Here is an 18813-nt window from a genome sequence, read left to right as displayed (position 1 = left end):
CAGATAACCAAAAAATACTTTAGTACTTTAAAGTATTTTTACACCACTGGCAACTAGAGGAAGAAAAACAAAAAAACTCTAGACCACCTTCACTCCACAGACAGAGAAGCATACAATGCTCTCCCTCACCTTCCATTTGGCAAATCTGACCATAACTCGATCTTCCTGATTCCTGCTTACAAGCAAAAACTCAAACAGGAAGTACCATCGACATGCTCAATTGGAAGTGGTCCGATGAAGCGGATGCTATGCTACATCACCGTTTTGCTAGCACAGAATGGAATATGTTCCGAGATTCATTCGATGGCATTAAGGAGTTTACCATATCAGTCACCAGCTTCATTAATAAGTGCATCGACTACATCATCCCCACAGTGACTCTACATACATATCCCAACCAGAAGCCATAGATTACAGGCAACATCCGCACTGAGCTAAAGCTTCTGCTTTCAAGGAGCGGGACACTAATCCGGACACTTATAAGAAGTCCCACTATGCCTTCCGATGAACCATCAAACAGGCAGTGTCAATACAGGACTAAGATCGAATCCTACTAAACCAGCTCTTACGTTCGTCGGATAGAGCAAGGCTTGCAAACTATCACAGATTACAAAAATAAACCCAATCACGAGCTGCCCAGTGATACGAGCCTACCAGACGAGCTAAATGCCTTCTATGCTCGCTTCAAGGCAAGCAACACTGAACAATGCAAGAGCATCCGCTGAGCAGCTGGCAAGTGTCTTCTTCACTGACACTTTCTACCTGATCCAGTCCGTAATACCTACACTACCGTTCAAAAGGTGAGTCACCTGGAAATGTCCTTGTTTTTGAAAGAATAAATTAGTTTTTGTCCATTAAAATATCAAATTGATAAGAAATACAGTGTAGACATTGTTAATGTTGTAAATGACTATTGTAGCTGGAAACGGCTGATTTTTAATAATATCTAAATAGGCGTACAGAGGCCCATTATCAGCAACCATCACTCCTGTGTTCCAATGTCACGTTGTGTTAGCTAATCCAAGTTTATCCTTTTAAAAAGGCTAATTTATCATTAGAGAACCCTTTTGCATTTGTTAGCTCTTCTGAAAGCTGTTGTTCTAATTAAAGAAGCAATAAAACTGGCCTTCTTTAGACTAGTTGAGTATCTGGAGCATCATCATTTGTGGGTTCGATTACAGGCTCAAAATGGCCAGAAAAAAATGACTTTCCTCTGAAAGTATATTCTTGTTCAGAGAAATGAAGGCTATTCCATGTGAGAAATTGCCAAGAAACTGAAGATCTGGTACAACGCTGTGTACTACTCCCTTCACAGAACAGAGCAAACTGGCTTTAACCAGGATAGAAAGAGGAGTGGCAGGCCCCGGTGCACAAGTGAGCAAGAGGACAAGTACATTAGTGTGTCTAGTTGGAGAAACAGACACCTCACAAGTTCTCAACTGGCAGCGTCATTAAAATTGTACCCGCAAAACACCAGTCTCAAGGTTAACAATGAAGAGGCGTCTCCGGGATGATGGCCTTCTAGGCAGAGATGCAAAGAAAAAGCCATATCTCAGACTGGCCAATAAAAATAAAAGATTATGATGGGCAAAAGAACAGACACTAGATAGTGGAACTCTGCCTAGAAGGACAGCATCCCGGAGTCGCCTCTTCACTGTTGACGTTGAGACTGGTGCTTTGCGGGTATTATTTAATGAAGCTGCCAGTTGAGGACTTGCGAGGCATCAATTTGACATTATTTTAAATTGTATTTTAAAGAAAAGCAACAAAAAAAAATTCAAAGACATTTCTACGTGACCCCAAACTTTTGAACGGTAGTGCACATGTTTCAAGCAGACCACCATATTCCTGTGTCCAAGAAAGCCAAGGTAACATGTCTAAATGACTATCGCCCTGTAGTACTCACATCTGTAACCATGAAAGTCTGGTCATGGACCACGTCAACACCATCATCCCAGACACCCTGGACCCACTCCAAATCGCATATCGTCCAAACAGATCCATAGATGAAACAGTCTCTATTGCACTCCACACTGTACTTTCCCACTTAGACAAAAGGAGCACCGACGTGAGAATAATGTTTATTAACTACAGCTCTGGGTTCAACACCATAGTGATGAGCTTTGAGGGCACTAAGCTAAGGTCTCTGGAACTGAACACATCCTCTGATTCAGAGGGGTTGGGTTAAATGTGGAAGACACATTTCAGTTGAACAACTGACTAGGTATCCCCCTTTCCCTCTGCAACTGGATCCTGGACTTCCTGATGGGCCTCCCCCAGGTGGTGAAGGTAGGCAACACCGCATTCACCACGCTGACCCTCAACACAGGGGTGCCACACAGTCTTGTACAACTAACCATGGGTGGACACACATTTCAGTCCAATTCAAAATAATAATTCTCCCTAACCCCTAAACCTAACCTGAAAACCTAACACTCATTTTTAATGCTAAACCCGCTAGAAATAGCATTTGACCTTGTGGGGACCAATCAAATGTACCCAGTTGGTCAATTTTTTGTTAGTGTACTATTCATGAGGGAACTTCTGGTGCTCACAAGTACATTTAAAAACGAACACGCACGCTGCTGCTGTTACTACTGTGTATTATCTATCCTGAGGCCTTGTCACTTCACCCCTATTTATATGTACACAACATAGCTACAGTTGAAGTCGGAAGTTTACATACACTTAGGTTGGAGTCATTAAAACTCGTTTTTCAACCACTCCACAAAATTCTTGTTAACAAACTATAGTTTTGGCAAGTTGGTTAGGACATCTACTTTGTGCATGACACACAATTGTTTACAGACAGATTATTTCACTTATAATTCACTGTATCACAATTACAGTGGGTCAGAAGTTTACATACACTAAGTTGACTGTGCCTTTCAACAGCTTGGAAAATTCCAGAAAATTATGCCTTGGCTTTAGAAGCTTCTGATAGGCTAATTGACATAATTTGAGTCAACTGGAGGTGTACCTGTGGATGTATTTCAAGGCCTACCTTCAAACTCAGTGCCTATTTGCTTGACATCATGGGGAAATCAAAAGATATCAGCCAAGACCTCAGAAGAAAAAAAATTGTAGACCTCCACAAGTCTGGTTCTTCCTTGGGAGCAATTTCCAAATGCCTGAAGGTACCAAGTTCATCTGTTCAAATAATAGTACGCAAGTATAAACACCATGGGACCACGCAGCCATCATACCGCTCAGGAAGGAGACGCGTTCTGTCTCCTAGAGATGAATGTACTGCAAAATGTGAAAATCAATCCCAGAACAACAGCAAAGGACCTTGTGAAGATGCTGGAGGAACCAGGTACAAAAGTATCTATATCCACATAACCTGAAAGGCCGCTCAGCAAGGAAGAAGCCACTGGTCCAAAATCGACATAAAAAAGCCAGACTACGGTTTGAAACTGCACATGGGGACAAATATTGTACTTTTTGGAGAAATATCCTCTATAGAACTGTTTGGCCATAATGACCATCGTTATGTTTGGAGGAAATAGGGGGAGGCTTGCAAGCCGAAGAACACCATCCCAACCGTGAAGCACGGGGGTGGCAGCATCATGTTGTTGGGGTGCCTTGCTGCAGGAGGAACTGGTGCACTTTACAAAATAGATGGCATCACTAGGCAGGAAAATTATGTGGATATATTGAAGCAACATCAAGACATCAGTCAGGAAGTTAAAGCTTGGTCACAAATGGGTCATCCAAATGGACAATGAGTCCAAGCATACTTCCAAAGTTGTGGCAAAATGGCTTAAGGACAACAAATCAAGCCCTGACCTCAATCCTAAAGAAAATTTGTGGGCAGAACTGAAAAAGCGTGTGCGAGCAAGGAGGCCTACAAAACCTGACTCAGTTACACCAGCTCTGTCAGGAGGAATGGGCCAAAATTCACCCAACTTACTGTGGGGGAAGCTTGTGGAAGGCTACCCAAAATGTTTGACCCAAGTTAAACAATTTAAAGGCAATGCTACCAAATACTAATTGAGTGTATGTAAACTTCTGACCCACTGGGAATGTGATGAAAGAAATAAAAGCCAAAATAAAATCACTCTACAATTATTCTGACATTTCACATTCTTAAAATAAAGTGGTGATCCTAACTGACCTAAGACAGGAAATTTTAACTAGGATTAAAATGTCAGAAATTGTGAAAAACTGAGTTTAAACGTATTTGGCTAAGGTGTATGTAAACTTCCGACTTCAACTGTACCTCAATTACCTAGTACCCCTGCACATCGTTTGTATACTGCCATGTTATTTTGAATCATTATTCTTATTTACTGTGTATTTAATCCCCACGTCCCTATTTTTATTCAAAAAAGATATCTTATCTTTAGCTCTGCATTGTTGGGAAAAGAACCCGTAAGTAAGCATTTCACCTGTTGTCTACAAAGTATGTGACACATAAAATTTGATTGGATTTACAGTCCTAGTTAGTGGACTTGTGCTTGTACCAGTTAGTACCAGCAACCTAACCATAACTATTTTGGTTTTTAGAATAAATATTAGAGGCATATCAAGCTTTGGTTTCAGCATCTGTCTCACTACATTCAATTTTCTTTCTTTATCTCATCTTCCAACGATATCAGTGCTTTGAGTAAATTATATTTACAAGTCAAGTGGAGACACTGCATATCTATAGATAGACTCCTGATTCAGCTGTATGTATATGTGCTTCCATACTCAGATTCAAAGTACATTTGGCCCTATGGGTTTCCCTCCCTCCCTCCCCCACCCCACAGTAGAGCAGCGCAGGTGGGTGTAACACCTCCAGACTCAGGTCACAGGCTGGAGGCTTGGGCCTGCTGCTGCAGCTGTGTGTGGTGAGCTGTGACGGGGGTCGCGGGTTCACTGTCCTTTGGCCCCTCCTCCACCCCCCGTGCGTACATCAGCACCAGAGTGACTGTGGCAAAGGTGACAGCGTTGACGGGAAACGCCCTGAGCAGGGTGGAGGTGAGACCTCGCGTGAACACTATGAGCCCCTCCCTCTTCACACTCTGCCGCACGCAGTCAGCGATGCTGCTGTACTGGTAGACTCCGCCCACCCCGTCCGCCTGGAGGCGGGACTTAATCACGTCCACAGGATAGGTGGACAGCCAGCAGGTGACCCCGGACATCCCGCCGGCAAAGAGCAGCTTGGGGATCATGTAACGGTCGCCGGGCTCGCAGCCAATGGAGCGGGTTAGGATGTCGTAGGTCAGGAAGTAGACTCCAAAGCAGGGGGTCTCTCGGATCAACGTGGTGACCATGCCGCGGTTCACGCCCAGCAGCCCCTCCCGCTTGTAGATATGTGCTAGACAGTCCAGGGAGTTCTTGTACAGCTTCCTCGTGGACTTCTTCTCCCCAGTGCCTTAGTAACACAGTAGAAAAATAAAGTTTTAATACGTGAAGGTTGCCAAAACAGGTCAAATACTTGTTCATGAATTCATAAACATATACAGGTAACTGCCAAAATAAGGGGAACACCAACATAAAGTGTTTTAATAGAGCATTGGGCCAGCATGAGCAAGAACTGATTCAATCCAACTGGGCATAGATTCTACAAGTTTCTGGAGCTCAATTGGAGGGATGCTAAATTCCATCATTTGGAGTTTTGTTGATGGTGGTGGAAAACATTCTCAGGCACCCCTCCAGAATCTCCCATATGTGTTCAATTGGGTTGAGATCTGGTGACTGAGATGGCCACGGCATATGGTTTACATCGTTTTCATGCTCATTAACCCATTCAGTGACCACAAGTCTAGCCGATCTTCAGCATCCAAAAGAAGGAGGAATAATTTAATCGTCCTCCCTTTTATAATCAAATGATGCCGCCTCCTATGGAAACCCCCCTCAGTGCTAACCATTCTCTACCCTCGAACAGTTTTGAAGCGATCAACCGCGATTAAAACTCCAGCCACACTCCACCGTCTCCCACGAAATGAAAAAAAAAAAGGGTCAAATGTGGTTCCAACATGCCAAAAAGAACACTGAACAGAGACAAGCAAATGTCAACTTCAGGTAATATGACACTTTCAATTTCACAGGCACACCAATTCTGATCTTTTGACCAATTAGTGAAAGAAATAAAAATCTAATTGTTAGTTCAGTATAAAAAGTCAGGAAGCAGTGTAGCTCGCGACGCACACTGGTTCAGCTCGCCTTCACGCTCTTGCTCTCTTCTTTAGCCTTCACAGTTTAACAAAGATCGTGCAGAAAAAGACGCAAATGATTATGATACCAAGACAGCATCTCCCTTCCTCTGCCCATCTGGTAGGGTCAGAAGACCACATTCACCAGCAGTGTGAACGTTCACCAGACGCCTCTTCTTTACAGCTCCTCCAAACGTCTTCCAGAACTCCTCCTCTCCATCTTTAGCCTCCATCTGCCCAGAGTGGTACCTTAGGTGATGACCTGGTTTCACCCTAGCCATACAAATGTGCACAATGGATGACCATTTTCTCCTTCAGACTGTTTTTAGCTGTCAGAGTATTGGTAGTCGTCTTTTTTGCCTAGTACGTAAAAGCTCTGTTCATAGGGGTGTCATAGAATGCCAATATCCGTATTCCAAACACTATGGCGTTGATGAAGGTTCGGCCCATCATGGGAGAGCCGATGCCTTTGTACTGCCCAAACAGCCGTCTCATTGTCCAGGTGGTAGTAAATTTGCGGAGATGACAAGCAGTCGCATCATGGTGGCACTGATATAGAGATAGAGGACTATAGTGCCCAAAAGTTAGTTTTAGCATGGACAACGCCATTGATGACTTTCACCACTGAAGTAGTCAACTTGGTGTGACTTCCTATGGGTTAAGGAAGGATCACATGAGTCCATCCAGGGCATCAAAAGGAATAAGACAATTAATTATACTTGTGAGCAAACATTCCAGAACTGCAAGTGGCAGTAAATTGCCAGCCTTGGTTTATATATCTGTTCAAAATCAAATCAATGCTGCAGTGCAAAGTAAAGGAGTGGGGCTACCATGTCTATCAATCATTAGTTTGTTACAAAAATATCAGTGACTCCATCTTTTGAGTTTTCTATTTTCAAGCTCATCTTTGTAACAGCAAACCTAAACCCACAAGATCAGAGACTCAAACATTGAGGACACCAAGACTAATTGAGATTGAAAAATATTCCTTCCCCTTTCTAAATGATCAGATTATCAGACACAACTAGTACATATTGCATCTTGCCAAATTATTTGCAATTGCTAGTTGCTAACTTTAGCCTCGGTTGGGTCTAGGACTGAAGGAGTATGAGAATATTAAAATGAATACAATAAAACATTATGGTTCCATAAACACATGACATGAGATAGTATATAAAAAGAGGTTGAAATGAACACTTAGCACTGGAAAGTCTGATTGGCATACTGAATTCCACTCAATATTTATTTCCCCCATTACTTCACAACCACAATTCAGGGGACTGCAGGACAGCAGCATTACAAGGGTTGTGGCTGTTTTATCCAAGCAGCAAATAACCCCTAACCAACCAGAATATTGTTACATTCAACAATTCAGTACGATGTCATTGAGGATACCGGTATGTTAGAGACAGTCATTATGATGTCATAGTGGCTCTTTAAGAGAATGTCATTATGTCATTGCGGCCGTTTTAGGGAAAGGGCATATGTAGTCAGCTGCACAACAATGCATTCAAGCAAAATGTGTCTTCCGCATTTAACCCAAATTAATCAGAGAGGTGCGGGGAATGTCATTATGTCGTAGTGGCAGCTTTAGAACATTCCATTATGTCATAAACCAGGTTTCCATGCACATCCTGTTGAAAAACAAATTATAGTGGGACTAAGCGCAAACCAGATTGGATGGCGTATCGCTGCAGAATGCTGTGGTAGCCATGCTGGTTAAGTGCCCCTTGACTTCTAAATAAATCAGTGTCACCAGCAAAGCACCTCCACACCATCATACCTCCTCCTCCATGCTTCACGGTGAGAACCACACATGCGGAGAGCATCCGTTCACCTACTCTGCGTCTCACAAAAGCATGGCGGTTGGAACCAAAAATCTCTAATTTGGACTCATCAGACCAAAGGACAGATTTCCACCAGTCTAATGTCCATTGCTCGCGTTTTGGCCCAAGCAAGTCTCTTCTTATTATTGGTGCTCGTTAGTGGTTTCTTTGCAGCAAATCGACCATAAAGGGCTGATTCACACAATTTCCCTCTGAAAAGTTGATGTTAAGATGTGTCTGTTATTTGAACTCAGTGAAGCATTTATTTGGCCTGCAATCTGAGGTGCAGCTAATGAACTCATCCTCTGCAGCAGAAGTATATCTGGGTCTTCCTTTCCTATGGCGGTCCTCGTGAGAGCCAGTTTAACCATAGCACTTGGTGGTTTTTGCACTGCACTTGAAGAAACTTCCAAAGTTCTCTGAATTTTCTGGATTGACTGACCTTCATGTCTTAAAGTCATGATGGACTGTCATTTCTCTTTGCTTATTTGAGCTGTTATTGCCAGTCACTCTGGTGCTACCAAATAGGGCTATCTTCTGTATACCACCCTTACATGTCACAACACAAAAGATTGGCTCAAATGCATTAAAAAGGAAAGAAATTCCACAAATGTACTTTTAACAAGGCACACCTGTTAATTGAAATGGATTCCAGGTGACTACCTCATGAAGCTGGTTGAGAGAATGAAAAGAGTGTGCAAAGCTATCATCAAGGCAAAGTGTGTCTACTTTGAAGAATCTAAAATAAAATTTTGATTACTACATGATTCCATGTGTTATTTCATAGCGAAGACAACTACTTTTCTACAATGTAGAAAATAGTAAAAAATAAAGAAAAACCCTTGAATGAGCTGGTGTCCAAACTTGTGACGGGTACTGTATATAGCCTACTATATGAATACCCTCACACAAGAACTTACAAATGTTCCCATCATACATATAGGAGAGATCTGCCAAAATGTGGAAATACTACTCAGTTGCTCACAAACCAGTAAAAAAAAAATAGACATAAACACCCAATTACAAACCCTCTAATGGCCCGGAGTTAACAGTAACAGATATACTAAAGAACACAGGATGAGGAGAGCCAATGGGTTATCAGTCCAAGAGCACAACTAGATTAGTTAACAGCAACGATAGTAGCATTCAGGCTCAACTAATAATAATAACAACAACTTGATACGGAGCAAACATGCATGAAGCTAACATTACACAAACAAAAATCCTCACTCCAGTATTTGCGATATTTATAGAGTAAGTCAAATTAAGCTCACATTTACACACAAGTAAAACATCAAACTTCACATTATTCAGTAAAACACAAAACACATGACATTACTGCCAACTCTAACAGTGATTAACACTTTGTGTTCAAACACAAAACATCACATTCTGGGCTTTCCTTCAGGATTCAGATATCGCTCAGGTACAGTATATGTTGCGTTTCAGTTTAGACATGAGAAGTGCTTTAGTTCAACTACTACTCCACAGTACATATAAATCTCCTTACAGGCCAAAGTAGACTACTGAATAGTTACTGTGCAAGGAGGACAGAGGCATACGAGAAAAAAACTGCATAATCAGATCATACTGTGCTAGTTAGTAGGCTTGTGGTTGTACCAGTTAGATCCAGCGACCGAACCATTTAAAAAAATATCTATATATTTTTCACCTTTATTTAACCAGGTAGGCTAGTTGAGAACAAGTTCTCATTTGCAACTGCGACCTGGCCAAGATAAAGAGTAGCAATTCGACACATACAACAACACAGAGTTACACATGGAATAAACAAAACATACAGTCAATAATACAGTAGAACAAAACAAAAAGTCTATATACAGTGAGTGCAAATGAGGTAAGTTAAGGAAATAAATAGGCCATGGTGGCGAAGTAATTATAATATAGCAATTAAACACTGGAATGGTAGATCGGCAGAAGATGAATGTGCAGGTAGAGATACTGGGGTGCAAAGGAGCAAAATAAATAAATACCAGTATGGGGATGAGGTAGGTGGATAGATGGGCTGTTTACAGATGGGCTAAGTACAGGTGCAGTGATCTGTAAAATGCTCTGACAGCTGGTGCTTAAAGCTAGTGAGGGAGATGTGAGTCTCCAGCTTCAGAAATTTTTGCAATTCGTTCCATAACTCTTTTGGTTTCTGGTAGATATACAAAAAGGTCCGACAGAGAAGGGGAAGCTCACGTTTGGGGTTCAACCTCTGTCTTTCATTAAATTCCATTTTGTTTCTTCATCTCATCTTTCAAATATATCAGTGCATCGACATCTCCATTTCAGTTAAAAATGCTAACGTCATTAGGCAGGAAATAAACCCGCCCAGAGTAAATTAGATTTATAGTCTCACACTGCATATCTATAGCTCAGGAATCCGGAGCCTATGGGTTTCCATACTCAGAGATTCAAAGGGCGTCGGACCACTATGGGACCACTACCTCCCCCACCCCACTGTAGAGCAGCTCAGGTGGGAGTAACACCACCAGACTCAGGTCACAGGCTGGAGGCTTGGGCCTGCTGCTGTAGCTGTGTGTAGTGAGCTGTGACGGGGGGGCCCCGGCTCACAGTCCTTGGGGCCTTCTTCCACCCCCTGTGCATACATCAGCACCAGCATGATTATTGTGAAAGTGGCAGCATTGATGGGATACGCCCTGAGCAGGGTGGAGGCGAGTCCTTGCGTGAACACTCTGTGCCCCTCCCTCCTCAGCGATGCTGCTGTACTGCTAGACTACGCCCACCTGGAGGCTAGACTTAATCACGTCCATGGGATAGGTGGACAGCCAGGAGGCGATCCCAGACATCTCGCCGATAAATGAACACAGTGGCCTCCATTATTCTTAAATGGAAGATTTTTGTAACCACCAAGACACTTCCTAGAGCTGGTCGTCCGACCAAACTGATCAATCGGGGAGGAGGGTCTTGGTCAGGGAGGTTACCAAGAACCCGATGGTCACTCTGACAGCGCTACAGAGTTCCTCTGTGGAGATGGGAGAACCTTCCAGAAGGACAACCATCTCTGCAGCACTCCACCAATCAGCCCTTTATGGTAGAGTAGCCAGACAGATGCCAGATGCCACAACTCAGTAAAAAGACATGACAGCCCGCTTGGAGTTTGCCAAAAGGTACCTAAAGGACTCTCTGGTCTGATGAAACCAAGATTGAACTCTATGGCCTGAATGCCAAGAGTCACATCTGGAGGAAACCTAGCACCATCCCTACGGTGAAGCATGGTGGTGGCAGCATCATACTGTGGGGATGTTTTTCAGCGGCAGGGAATGGGAGGCTAGTCCGGATCGAGAGAAAGATGAACGGCGCAAAGTACAGAGAGATCCTCGATGAAAAGCGGTCTGGAGCAGGTTAGGACCTCAAACTCGGCCGAATGTACACTTTCTCACAGGACAACAACCCTAAGGACACAGCCAGTCTCTGAATGTCCTTGAGTGGCCCAGCCAGAACCCTGACTTGAACCCGATCGAACATCTCTGGAGAGTCCTGGGAGAAACTCCCCAAAAAAAGCTTGTAGGGTAAAAGAAGAAATGTGCTTTTTTTTTAAAAATTTTTTACAAAACCTACTTTTTGCTTTGTCATTATGGGGTATTGTGCGTAGAATGATAAGGAAAAAAATACAATTTAATCAATTTAAGATTAAGGCTGTAATGAAACAAAATGTGGAAAAAGTCAAGGGGTCTGAATACTTTCTGAATGCACTGTACCTCACTCATATTGATATCAATACATACTTTTCATGTATTTTACATATATATTTCACAATATGAGGTTGGAATAATACTGTGGCATTTTTAAAATGATAATGCCTTTTTAATGTAAGAGTAATTTGAAAAGACTGCCTGAAATTTCTGCCTGTTTTGGTGGGATGGAATATTGGCCAATAAGAAAGAGTTTCAAACATCTCTGCCAATAACAGCTAGTTTTCAGTTCTCTCCTCTCCACTCCACTCCACTCCCAGAAAGTCCTAGCTAAATGCTTGCTTGAGAAATTGCTCTTAGCTAAGAAGCTATTTTTGTTTATTTTTTTAAAACATTTGAATTTAAAACAAATCACAGTAAAGGTACTTTCTTTTCTACCCAGAAATTATTTGATATTGAGATCAAAACAGCTGCATTGGACCTTTAAGCAGTTGGAGAGAATGGTAGTTGTCGCCACTCTTTCTATGTAAAAGCCCATTATTTTGGTAATCCCTACCTTGCATCTGCATGCGTGTCTTGGCCAACTCCATGGGGCAGCAGACGACACACTGTATTGCCCCAGCTGCGGCCCCAGCCAGGAACTGGTTCATAGGGGTGTCATGGCCCAGGTAACGCATGGTGTTGCCCTGCACTCCAAACACTATGGCATTGACAAAGGTTAAGCCCATCATGGGGGAGCCGATGCCTTTGTACAGCCCAAACATCTGTGTAGGGAGGAGGAAAGGGGTGGGAAGGCGAAAGGGAAGGGGAGATGGCGAGATGGGGCAGGTAGAGAGAAAGAAAAGTAAAAGTGGGGACATTAGAAAGAGACTGTGTTCAAGGCTATGGACTCTTGTGTAGCATGAAAAGGGAGCCACATAATTATAAATAAATAAATAAAATATGTGATTCGAACTGATGCAGACAATTACATTGATATAACCCACAATATTGAAGCAAATAATGCATTATTTATTTTTTTACACCTGTTATAAACATGTTATAAGAGAAAACAAACCAAAGTACTTATTCCCCAATACCCCTAACAATACCCCTTACCAGTGCCTCTTCTATTCCACCCTATTCCAGCCCTGTGAGTATTTCAGATGGCCCATAGCAATGGCATCCCACTCAGTCACAAGACCAGACCGGTTCATCTGACAGACAGGTTCAGGATCAGCCCCCAGGACACACTGCCCTCAATAACACCACAACAAATGCCAAAACATCTTTAGGCCAAGAGACCCAATGAGCCATAACCTCTGAATAACTCAAGCAGAGCATACCTCAATGTGCTTGTGCTGATAGGAGAGTGGCCAAAGTATCAAACAAAACTGTAGCCTATAGGGTTACAATCTACCAAACAACTTGAAATGGGTGATAATCACCTGCTGAAATATAAAATCGGAGACAGTTTCCACTAAATGATAAAGATGTATGTAGGACTTACTGACTCCTGCCGTACGATGGACTGGAAACAGTGGTAGGTCCCGCGGTAAAGAGGCTTGTCCACATTCTGGACCTGTAGTCTCACCTGCAATACAAACACAGGTTTGTGTCAAAGGTAAAATAGAACCTGGATGGCCAATCAGCATCTCTCCTAAACCAACAAACACTTTCTGACAATGCTATCAAAATCATAGGAACAAAAGGGAGGGAATTCGTAGTATGACGCCATTACACACAAATATATGTACTGCAATGAAGTGTACAAACATGTTTTTTCTGACAACTTGGTGAACCACATTCAGTCAGACATCAAAGAGTTACTAGAGGCTATATGTTGATAGGGGATAGGGAAGGGTCCTATTTTTGTTGTGGTTCAACAAAACCAAGACAGTCAAAGTGAGACAGACGGGTGGATGGTTTGACCTTTGCTGTACTTACTACAGTGTACTGTTGTGAAGAAGTATCTACTAACACTGTAAGACTTTTTCTGTGAAACGAAGAAAGTCCCTGTTACAGGTAACAAGAACATTTCCCACAATTATTAAACCTATGTAAGCTAAGGATGTGTACAAAATCAGCACCATACATACAAATAGCATTTGTTATAGTGTAGAGATCACCCCTTTACCCCAGCCATACTGTATTGCTGCTTCTGTGGTTGGTCTGAGATAAGCAGAAACTCTATTGAACTGTGTGACTGCATGCTTTATTTGCATAGAAGGGAGAAAAAAAAACAAGAAAAACCAAACGTACCTTAACCGTGTCAAAAGGGTGTCCTACTAAGACTCCGGCAGCACCTGAAGAGAAGAATGAGAGAGCCATTATAGACAGGATCGCCTAAAGCCAACGCTACACTTTACTGAGATCAGATAGTTTCAAGTCAAATAAATAGCTGTGTCCGCTATTTCAGATCACAAGTTCAGAGATTGGAAACATATACCTTTAATGTCACATCAGACCGCCAAAATACAAGCTGCAATTCTTCTGAGAAGGAAATGTAAACCCTGTCGCCATCAACAACAACCTGCAACCGTAAACAAATAGCAGACCTGGGTTCAAATAGTATGTGAAATCTGCTTTCCGAGCCAGATGGGCAGGATTAGCAGTTGAGAGAATTATATTGGTCAATTAAGCCAGACAGACTAAATTAGGCACCAGTAAAGTATTTGAAATGAATTCAAATAGTATCTGAACCCAGGTCTGAGACAGTGACGCTATATGGATCTAGAAAGTGCTGACTAATATCTGGCAAGGCCACTGGGGAGAGAGCGTGATTCTTCAGGAAAAGTCCTGATGACTGCTCTACAAGTTAGCCTACATAACAGGTGTTTAGGAGTACCCAATCCTACCCTTGTTCCGATACCAGTTTGAGACCTCTCACTACTGACTCTGGTATTTTGGTGTAACCTTACCTAATACAAGCCCTCTCCTCCCCTGGCTCTGACTAGAGTGAATCCTCAGCCCTGGGACCTGACAGCAACTGTCCTGCTATAGGCCTTGATATAGGCCTACAGAGTTTGGCAGACTATCCTCCATATTGGCACCAACCGTTCCTAAACAATAACATTCTGAAATGAAATGTCTTGTGGACCAGCATGGCACCATGAGAAAGCCACAACCCAAACAGTTTGCAGAGCTCTGGTTACTGGCCATCTCTCCATCTGTGGTCTGTCTGTGCCTCTCTGGACTGGCTAGAACAGCTAGGCTAATGCTAACTAAGCAGCACCTGCTGTGTCACAGTGGGAGGCCTGGGCCCAGCCAGCCAATAAGAGCCAGGCCACTTCTGTAAACCAGTTAAAAAACAGCAGTAGGCATATGTTGGTTGCAAGGGGATCACAAGTCAACACACTGACCTCAGTGAAACTACAACCATGATTTGTGTCTTTGTGAACAGGCAGGCAAGGGACAATTATGGTAATATCTTAGGTATTAATACCACAGTAGCTACAGTGGAACAAACTACCAGTACCTGGGCAGTTTGCAAAGTTGAACTATTTCTTCTCTTTCACTTTTTGTACCTACTTAGAATTTGCAGTGGTACAGTATTATGTACAGGTCTGTGTCTTCCTGGGACAAGGTAACAACGTAAGTTATTAATTTCCCTAGCAGGGCTCTATGCTGAGCTTTTTTACAAGGTGCATGGGTGTGCCTCAGTTGAAAAATGTAGGCCCCCCACAAATAAATTTAGCAACAAAATATTTTTCTAGGTGTGCTGGTGCTACTAAATTGAGAAAAAAAAAATCCAGGTCGCACAGCGAAATATTTAGGCTCATATGCGAGTAAAATGGTCACACTGTCGAGCCCTGCCTACAGTCACCTTTGAAGGCCTACTGCAAAGAGTTTCCTGGAAATGGTGGGAGATATCAGTGGAACTGATTTACAAATGCTCAGAGGCTTGGCTTGTCATCATTTTTGGAGGGTGCCATGCTGGCACCAACAGTTCCAGTTGTAATTACAATGTTATTGCTATGGAACATTTGATGCCAACATGAAGGTTAGTTTACACCCATGTACGCTTATGGCTCAGCTCTAAATAGTCCGGCCTAGTAGGCCAACACTTTCATATAATACTAAAGTTACCCTCTGAGTCGAGTCAGGCTTTTCCTGCCATTCCACTCACGTTGAGCATGCTGGGTCCCTCCCCTATGGGTTTACAAGTACACCAAGCCACTCCACAGCAGATTCGTGACAGTGGGAAGGAGAGTGTGATTGGTCTGTGAAGGGGTGTGTGTGGATGCCTCTCCTTTTTACAGTAGATCCATCTTAGTTTGTCTGTTGACGGAGCAGTAACTGACACCACAGATGTATCACTCATCATAAATCCTTTCACCAGGGAAGAAATATACTTTTTGCTTTCAACAACATAAACGTGTTCTTCCTGGAGAGCAGGGCCATCCACTTACTTTATGATCTGACCACCTATAAACTAATCTAATTTAAAATAATATTACCAAGGCTACATTGAAGACCACTGGAATCAGATACCCAGATAAGGGCTAACTATGAAATACCCATAACCTCACATACGCAGCTTTTCTGACATAGCCTAAGGCGCTGCTTTGTTCTAACATGAGACTCAACCTGACTTCCACGAACCTGACTTCCAAATATATATACACATTAAAACAATTGTCATGCCTAACAACTATTCACAGACTGGTACCCAGACAAACTGTAGCCTACATTCTTTTTTAGCTAACATTCAACATCAAATGACAGGAGTGGAATGTAATAGCTGAACAGAAATGGCAAGCAGGCTAGGGTACAGTATCTTCAGGTTTTACATTGATATTGTTAGCCATTTCAGTGATGCTGTTCAGTGATTGACTTGGGAAGGAGCTCATTGGAGCTGTGTACCTAAAATGTTATACTGCTTGAGCTCCTGTTCCTCTTATAGAATATTATTCGCTCAAAAGTATTGCGGCGCTCCTGCACCTAAATATACCGTACCAGCACCCAAAATGAGTACTGACACCTATTTCAGTGCAAGTCACGCACTGATGATGTTACAATAAGACATGGAGTGATTGTTTTCAATGCATTGTCTGAATAGTTCCAGACAGCTATAATGATGTCACGTGTTTTCCATTACTAGATAGAATGTGGAGAATGTTCCTAGGCTTGTGTGCCGACTTTCGCCAAGAACAAAAGTGTGGTTGATATCTCGGAATCGGATTGCATCACACAATGCTGGTAAGCCGGGTGAGGTGAACAAGCCGAACGTTTCACAACGTCAAGGTCAACATTGTCTAAGCTACAGTATGTAAGAATTCATTTCTCAAATAGCACTTTCGGTTTTAGGCCAAGTATATGTGTGATTGGTAGGTGTGATGATGGCTAGATGACATAGCTACAGTAAGGCGACAGCTTGTGACGCAGTGCCTAGCGTGCGTGGGTATGGCTACAGACATCACTTGCCGACTAAACTCGATCATGGGGTTGAGTTTAATCGGCTAATTTACCCACTAACCAGACAGACACGGGATGTGCTAGCTAGCCTTTCAACATTGGCTGCAGTGCTAGTAGTTAGCTAGAAAGCGGTGTGTTTCAAATCAGACTTACCTCCAATGCAGCCAGCAAGAAAGTCCATCACCAGTCTTCAGCACAAGTTTGCGATTCAGGGTACAGTGATCTGTCAAGTAACTATTATTAGCTACTTTTTGACACCGACACTGCTTGATGCAACACGTAAATTACACAACTAGCGCGGGAAGCCAGGTAACTACTGAAGCTAGTCAGCTAGCTACGTCGCCTACCTATACTGTAGTTGGCTAAAGTCAAGATTCTGTCTAGTCCTAGCTAGGCAAATGTGATATAAACTTGCTAGCTAATATATATGTATGTATGTGTGTTAAGATATCTGTGGCCGTTAGAATAGAGTTAGCTAGACACTACACGACTTCAATGAGCTGTCCTAGCTAGATTATTTTACCGTCCTCTCTGCCATATACTCTGCCTGTCTGACCAAGGTTTTTAACAGATGGCATTGTCATTGAAGGTGTGTTACCACCTTGGACAATTTCAATACACCTATTACGTTGCAAAGCGTTTCTTTGGCGGAAGCAAGCGGGGAAAACGGGGCGGGGCATACCTGCATTTGTCCAATAGATATTCTAGTTTTTCTATGTTTGCTTCCGTTTGGTTATTCAATGGTAAACGGTTTCCGTAATGAATATACCCGTACTTCGGGTTAACATCGTATCCAATCACATTACAGTCCCGAATCCGCAATCCCTCCTTTTCGATTTTGCGAACGACTCTTGGAGGAACGTATTTCTTGACTGCTGTGAGGGTGATAAGTGGCCAGACAACTCGCACAACATTTTCCGCTTCTCAGATGTTTGCTACATACTTCTCATTGCGGAAAATAAACTAACGTCAGTGGGTTCCAGGCAAGGTGATAAGCATTCGTTTGCGAACTGCAGCCCCCCCCCCCCAAACGATGAATTATCGAGTTTGTTGAGCAGATGCTGTGTATGTGTTGGTTCTACAACGCTGTGTCCATAACATTTAATAATTCATTCATTGCAGTCATTCTTGCACCATGCGATCAATTATCAATTCAAACATGTATTTTTCTTCTCTAAGCTCATGGTAAATTTTTCTGCGCATATATGACATTCACTAGCATGTCTCCGGAGCCGCTGAGCCGGAGGGGCGTATATTAATCCTGCTTTACGATTTATTGTGGTTATCACCAACAGGCCAAACAAAATGCTAAAATGAACGAGTCACTCAGAAAAATGAATCATGACTCTCGAGTCAGTGAAAGAGTCGTTCACAAAGAACGAATAGTTCGCGAACTGCACATCGCTTGGAATACCCCCACTTTCAAGGTGCGGTGTTCTGTGTCAATACCCACGTTTCCATCCATAGTTTTTATGTGAGTATTGTCATACCGTATATATATATTTCTTCTCTTTCACTTTTTGTACCTACTTAGAATTTGCAGTGGTACAGTATTATGTACATATATATATATATATATATATATAAAAATACATGACAGCTGTGATGGAAACAGGAAGTGTAGGTCAAATGTAATAAATACCGACATATAATTTGTTCGTTCGACATGGTGGGATCTTGTGTCGGTAAAATGAATTATGCGACAAATGCACAAATATTGATATAATAACCATCATAGCGAAGTCAACGTGGAGTCACGCGATGATATGGTGCGTGTCCTCCCACTAC

General features: G+C 42.5%; 1 protein-coding gene across 2 annotated transcripts; it reads right to left on the bottom strand.

Moving 5' to 3' along the window:
* Positions 1-4566: 4566 nt before the first annotated feature.
* LOC110529842 (mitochondrial basic amino acids transporter) lies at positions 4567-17711 on the bottom strand. 2 transcript variants are annotated; one of them, XM_021612434.3, is made up of 5 exons: positions 17179-17711; positions 13870-13913; positions 13118-13201; positions 12185-12392; positions 4567-5362 (listed from the first exon to the last, which is right to left on the bottom strand). In XM_021612434.3, exons 1-5 carry the CDS (start codon positions 17204-17206, stop codon positions 4794-4796), a joined length of 933 nt encoding a protein of 310 aa, XP_021468109.1. In that variant the 5' UTR covers positions 17207-17711; the 3' UTR covers positions 4567-4793. The 2 variants fall into 2 exon arrangements, with proteins under 2 accessions (XP_021468109.1, XP_090099435.1); XM_090243309.1 differs by having other exon boundaries at positions 13118-13603; positions 17179-17603.
* Between the last annotated feature and the right edge of the window lie 1102 nt (positions 17712-18813).

This window comes from Oncorhynchus mykiss, chromosome 8, assembly GCF_057628025.1.
Source record: "Oncorhynchus mykiss isolate SJ-2025 chromosome 8, ASM5762802v1, whole genome shotgun sequence".
NCBI classification, from domain to species: Eukaryota; Metazoa; Chordata; class Actinopteri; order Salmoniformes; family Salmonidae; genus Oncorhynchus; species Oncorhynchus mykiss.
The sequence above is the reverse complement of the archived record's forward strand: the minus strand, read 5'-3'. Positions and strand labels throughout refer to the sequence as shown.

What these genes read in the sequence shown, in the direction of transcription:
- LOC110529842 (XM_021612434.3), bottom strand. Translation starts at nt 17,206, where the DNA reads ATGGACTTTCTTGCTGGCTGCATTGGAG. An exon ending in TCTTGCTGGCTGCATTGGAG is followed by an intron (nt 13,914 to 17,178) that starts GTAAGTCTGATT and finishes TCTTCTCTTCAG; the next exon opens with GTGCTGCCGGAGTCTTAGTA. An exon ending in ACCCTTTTGACACGGTTAAG is followed by an intron (nt 13,202 to 13,869) that starts GTACGTTTGGTT and finishes TTTGTATTGCAG; the next exon opens with GTGAGACTACAGGTCCAGAA.